Source organism: Mercenaria mercenaria, unplaced genomic scaffold, assembly GCF_021730395.1.
Source record: "Mercenaria mercenaria strain notata unplaced genomic scaffold, MADL_Memer_1 contig_3722, whole genome shotgun sequence".
NCBI classification, from domain to species: Eukaryota; Metazoa; Mollusca; class Bivalvia; order Venerida; family Veneridae; genus Mercenaria; species Mercenaria mercenaria.
In genome coordinates, this window is record NW_026461889.1 from 44,995 (window position 1) to 50,446 (window position 5,452).

Sequence of the window (5,452 nt, forward strand, 5' to 3'; positions counted from 1 at the left end):
GTACCAGCGGTTACAGTGCCAGCAATAGAAACAGTAGAAGTACCAGCAGAAGCATCAGCAGCAACAGTGAGCTGTAGCAATAGCTGCTGTAAAGGCAGAAGAAGCAGCGGCAGTATAAAACAATACCGGCAGTAGCAGTAGCAGTAGCGACAACCGCAGTACTAGCAGTAGCAGCAGAAGCAATACCAGTAGTTAAAGTAGTAGAACCTGTACTACCAATAGCAGTTGCAGGAGAGGCGGTACCAGCAGTGCCAGTGATCATTTTCTGTACCTGCAGAAGTATAAATAGTAGCAGTGAGCAGTAGTAATAGCAGTAAGCAGTAACAGTACCCGCAGTAGCAATACCAGCTGTAGCAGTACCAGCAATAGCAGTAGAATCAGTAGAATTACCAGCAGAAAAGATAGCAGTAGTAGCAGTGAGCGATGGCAATGGCAGCAGTAGCAGTAGTGACAGAAGCGGTACCATTAATAGCAGTTGCTACAGCAGAAGCAGCAATAGCAGTATCAGCTAGCAGTAGCAAAACAACCAGTAGCAGCAAAAGAAATGCCAGTGCTAGCCTTGAGTAGAAACAGCAGAAAACAGTAGTAGATTAGTAGATTTAGTAGAAGCAGAAGCAGTACTAGTAGTGTCATTATCAGAAGAAATGCAGCGGTAGCAGTACAAGCATGTATAGTACAAGCTGTAGCAGAAGAAAAAGAAGACGTACCAGCAAAATCAGTTGCAGCAGTAGCAGTGAGCGGTGGCAGCAGTTGCATCAGCAACAGAAGCAATGCAAGTAGTATCAAATGAAGCAGTGCCAGCAGTAACAATAGCAGCAGATTCAATGCCAATATTAGTATCAGAGAAGTACAGCAGTAGTACCAACAGTAGCATAGCAGCAGAATCAGAAGAAACAACATAAGCAATAGTAGTAACGGCAGAAGCAGTAACAGTAGTAGCAGTAGCAACAGAAGCAATGCCAGAAGTAGCAGCAGCAGTATCAACAGTAGAAGAAGCAGCAGACTCAATGGCAGTAGAAGCAGTATCAATAGTAGCAGTAACATCAAAGGCGGTACCAGTGGGCAGTTTAAATGAGAGAATGCAGTAGCAGCCGAAGAAGTACAGCAGTAGCAGTAGCAGCAATTCATTGCCAGCAGTAGCATTAACATCAGAGGCGGTATAAGCAGTTGTACTAAGCACTAAGCAGTAAGAAGTAACTGTACCAGCAGTAGAATTACCAGCAAAAACATTACCAGTAGTAGCAGTACCCACTGTAGCAGTGCCAGCAATAATAGAAGTATCAGCAGAAGCAAAAGCAGCAGTAGCAGCGAAAGGAGAACAAGCAGAAGGAAAGGCAGCAGTTGCAGCAAAGGCAATGCCAGTAGTAGCATTAGCGGCGGGATCAGTGCCAGCAAAAGCAGTAGTAACAGTAGGAGCAGCAGCAAATGCAATATCAGCAGTAGCAGTACCAGCAATAGGGGTTCAATCAGTACTAGTAGTAGCAGACGAAGTACTAGCAGTAGCAGTAGCAGTAGCAGCAGTATAAGCAGTAGCAGTACAAACAGAAGCAAAAGCAGCAGAAGCAGTAAGCATAAGTAGCAGAATCATTACCAGCAGTATAGGTGGACAGTAATAATCAGCGGAAGCAATAGACAGTAGAAGTACTAGCAATAGTAAAACCAGCAACAACAGTAGCAGTAAGCGGTAGCAGCAAAGGCAGCAGAAACAGTACCAGAAGTTGCGGTAGCAGTAAGCAGTAGCAGTACCAAAAGAAACAGCAGAAGCAGAACCTATAAAAGCAGTAGAAACAGTAGCAGCAGAAGCAGTACTAGTAGTAGCACAAACATTACCACTACCAGTGGTAGCATTGCGGTCAGAAGCAGTACCAACAATAGCAGTGAGTTTAAGCAGCAGAAGCTGTACCAGAGGTTGTAACAGAAGCTAACGAATTGCAACACAAACATTAGCAGTAGAAGCAGTACCAGTTGTATCATCGAGAAGTAGCAGTGAGCAGTAGCAGTACCATCAGAAGCAGCAGCATAAACAGTACAAGCAGTAGCAGTGAGCAGTAGCAGTAACAGCAGAAGCAGTACCAGTAGAAGCACTACCAGCAGTAGCAGCAGAAGCATTACCAGTACCAGCAGCAGCATGGTATAATGGAGTAATAATCAGGAGTAGCAATTAGCTTAAGAAGTATTAGCAGTAGTAGCAGTATCAACAGTAGCAGTACCAGCAATAATAGAAGTATCAGCAGAAGCAAAAGCAGCAGTAGCAGCAAAAGGAGAACAAGCAGAAGGAGAAGCAGCAGTTGCAGCAAAGGCAATACCAGTAGTAGCAATAGCGGCGGGATCAGTACCATCAATAGCAGTAGTAACAGCAGAAGCAGCAGCAAATGCAATATCAGCAATAGCAGAACCAGCAATAGGGGTACAATCAGTACTAGTAGTAGCACACGAAGTACTAGCAGTAGCAGTAGCAGTGAGTAGCAGCAGTATAAGAAGTAGAAGTACAAATAGAAGCAAAAGCAGCAGAAGCAGTAAGCAGAAGTAGCAGAAGCATTACCAGCAGTATGAGTGGACAGTAATAATCAGCGGAAGCAATAGACAGTAGAAGTACTAGCAGTAGCAAAACCAGCAACAACAGTAGCAGTAAGCGGTAGCAGCAAAGGCAGCAGAAACTGTACCAGCAGTAGCGGTAGCAGTAAGCAGTAGCAGTACCAACAGTACCAGCAGAAGCAGAACCTATAAAAGCAGTAGAAACAGTACTAGTAGCAGCACAAGCATTACCACTACCAGCGGCAGCATTGAGCTTAGAAGCGGTACCAACAGTAGCAGTGAGCTTTAGCAGCAGAAGCTGTACCAGAGGCTGTAATAGAAGCTTACGAATTGCAACACAAACATTAGCAGCAGAAGCAGTACCAGTTGTATCATCGAGAAGTAGCAGTGAGCAGTAGCAGTACCATCAGAAGCAGCAGCATAAACAGTACAAGCAGTAGCAGTGAGCAGTAGCAGTAACAACAGAAGCAGTACCAGTAAGCAGTAGCAGTAGAAGCTCTACTAGCAGCAGCAGCAGAAGCATTACCAGAAGCAGCAGCAGCATGGTATAATTGAGTAATAATCAGCAGTAGCAATTAGCTTAAGAAGTATTAGCAGTAGTAGCAGTACCAACAGTAGCAGTACCAGCAATAATAGAAGAAGTATCAGCAGAAGCAAAAGCAGCAGTAGCAGCAAAAGGAGAACAAGCAGAAGGAGAAGCAGCAGTTGCAGCAAAGGCAATACCAGTAGTAGCATTAGCGGTAGTAGCAGTACCAACAGTAGCAGTACCAGCAATAATAGAAGAAGTATCAGCAGAAGCAAAAGCAGCAAAAGGAGAACAAGCAGAAGGAGAAGCAGCAGTTGCAGCAAAGGCAATACCAGTAGTAGCATTAGCGGTGGGATCAGTACCAGCAATAGCAGTAGTAACAACAGAAGCAGCAGCAAATGCAATATCAGCAATAGCAGTACCAGCAATAGGGGTACAATCAGTACTAGTAGTAGCAGACGAAGTACTAGCAGTAGCAGTAGCAGTGAGTAGCAGCAGTATAAGAAGTAGAAGTACAAATAGAAGCAAAAGCAGCAGAAGCAGTAAGCAGACGTAGCAGAAGCATTACCAGCAGTATGAGTGGACAGTAATAATCAGCGGAAGCAATAGACAGTAGAAGTACTAGCAGTAGCAAAACCAGCAACAACAGTAGCAGTAAGCGGTAGCAGCAAAGACAGCAGAAACAGTACCAGCAGTAGCGGTTGCAGTAAGCAGTAGCAGTACCAACAGTACCAGCAGAAGCAGAACCTATAAAAGCAGTAGAAACAGTAGCAGCAGAAGCAGTACTAGTAGCAGCACAAGCATTACCACTACCAGCGGCAGCATGGAGCTTAGAAACGGTACCAACAGTAGCAGTGAGATTTAGCAGCAGAAGCTGTACCAGAGGTTGTAATAGAAGCTTACGAATTGCAACACAAACATTAGCAGTAGAAGTAGTACCAGTTGTATCATCGAGAAGTAGCTGTGAGCAGTAGCAGTACCATCAGAAGCAGCAGCATAAACAGTACAAGCAGTAGCAGTGAGCAGTAGCAGTAACAACAGAAGTAGTACCAGTAAGCAGTAGCAGTAGAAGCACTACTAGCAGTAGCAGCAGAAGCATTACCAGTACCAGCAGCAGCATGGTATAATTGAGTAATAATCAGCAGTAGCAATTAGCTTAAGAAGTATTAGCAGAAGTAACAGTACCAACAGTAACAGTACCAGCAATAATAGAAGTATCAGCAGAAGCAAAAGCAGCAGTAGCAGCAAAAGGAGAACAAGCAGAAGGCGAAGCAGCAGTTGCAGCAAAGGCAATACCAGTAATAGTATTAGCGGCGGGATCGGTACCAGCAATAGCAGTAGTAACAGCAGAAGCAGCAGCAAATGCAATATCAGCAATAGCAGTACCAGCAATAGGGGTACAATCAGTACTAGTAGTAGCAGACGAAGTACTAGCAGTAGCAGTAGCAGTGAGTAGCAGCAGTAATAAGAAGTAGAAGTACAAAAAGAAGCAAAAGCAGCAGAAGCAGTAAGCAGAAGTAGCAGAAGCATTACCAGCAGTATGAGTGGACAGTAATAATCAGCGGAAGCAATAGACAGTAGAAGTACTAGCAGTAGCAAAACCAGCAACAACAGTAGCAGTAAGAGGTAGCAGCAAAGGCAGCAGAAACAGTACCAGCAGTAGCGGTAGCAGTAAGCAGTAGCAGTACCAACAGTACCAGCAGAAGCAGAACCTATAAAAGCAGTAGAAACAGTAGCAGCAGAAGCAGTACTAGTAGCAGCACAAGCATTACCACTACCAGCGGCAGCATTGAGCTTAGAAGCGGTACCAACAGTAGCAGTGAGCTTTAGCAGCAGAAGCTGTACCAGAGGTTGTAATAGAAGCTTACGAATTGCAACACAAACATTAGCAGTAGAAGCAGTACCAGTTGTATCATCGAGAAGTAGCAGTGAGCAGTAGGAGTACCATCAGAAGCAGCAGCATAAACAGTACAAGCAGTAGCAGTGAGCAGTAGCAGTAACAGCAGAAGCAGTACTAGTAAGCAGTAGCAGTAGAAGCACTACTAGCAGTAGCAGCAGAAGCATTACCAGTAGCAGCAGCAGCATGCTATAATTGAGTAATAATCAGCAGTAGCAATTAGCTTAAGAAGTATTAGCAGTAGCAGTGAGCGGTAGCAGCAGAATATTTATAGCAGCGGTAGCAGTGAGCATTAGCAGTACCAACAGTAACAGTTGCAGCAGAAGTAGAACTAAAAATCGAAGAAAAAACAGTAGCAGCAGAAACAGTACTAACAGTAGCAGTACCAGCAGTAGCACTACTAGCAGTACCAACAGTAACACCAGAAACACTACCAGCAGTAGCAGCACCAGTGAACAGTAAAAGTATAAGCAGAATAAACAGTAGCAGCAGAA

The 5,452-nt window shown here is 44.4% G+C and overlaps 1 protein-coding gene across 1 annotated transcript; it reads left to right on the forward strand.

Annotated features, from left to right (window-relative positions):
* Positions 1–956: 956 nt before the first annotated feature.
* LOC128553342 (serine-rich adhesin for platelets-like) lies at positions 957–4,536 on the forward strand. Its single transcript, XM_053534481.1, has 6 exons — positions 957–1,084; positions 1,207–1,565; positions 2,172–2,516; positions 3,121–3,603; positions 3,791–4,024; positions 4,253–4,536. The coding sequence occupies exons 1-6, from the start codon at positions 957–959 to the stop codon at positions 4,534–4,536; spliced, it is 1,833 nt and encodes a 610-aa protein (XP_053390456.1).
* The last annotated feature ends 916 nt before the right edge of the window (positions 4,537–5,452 follow it).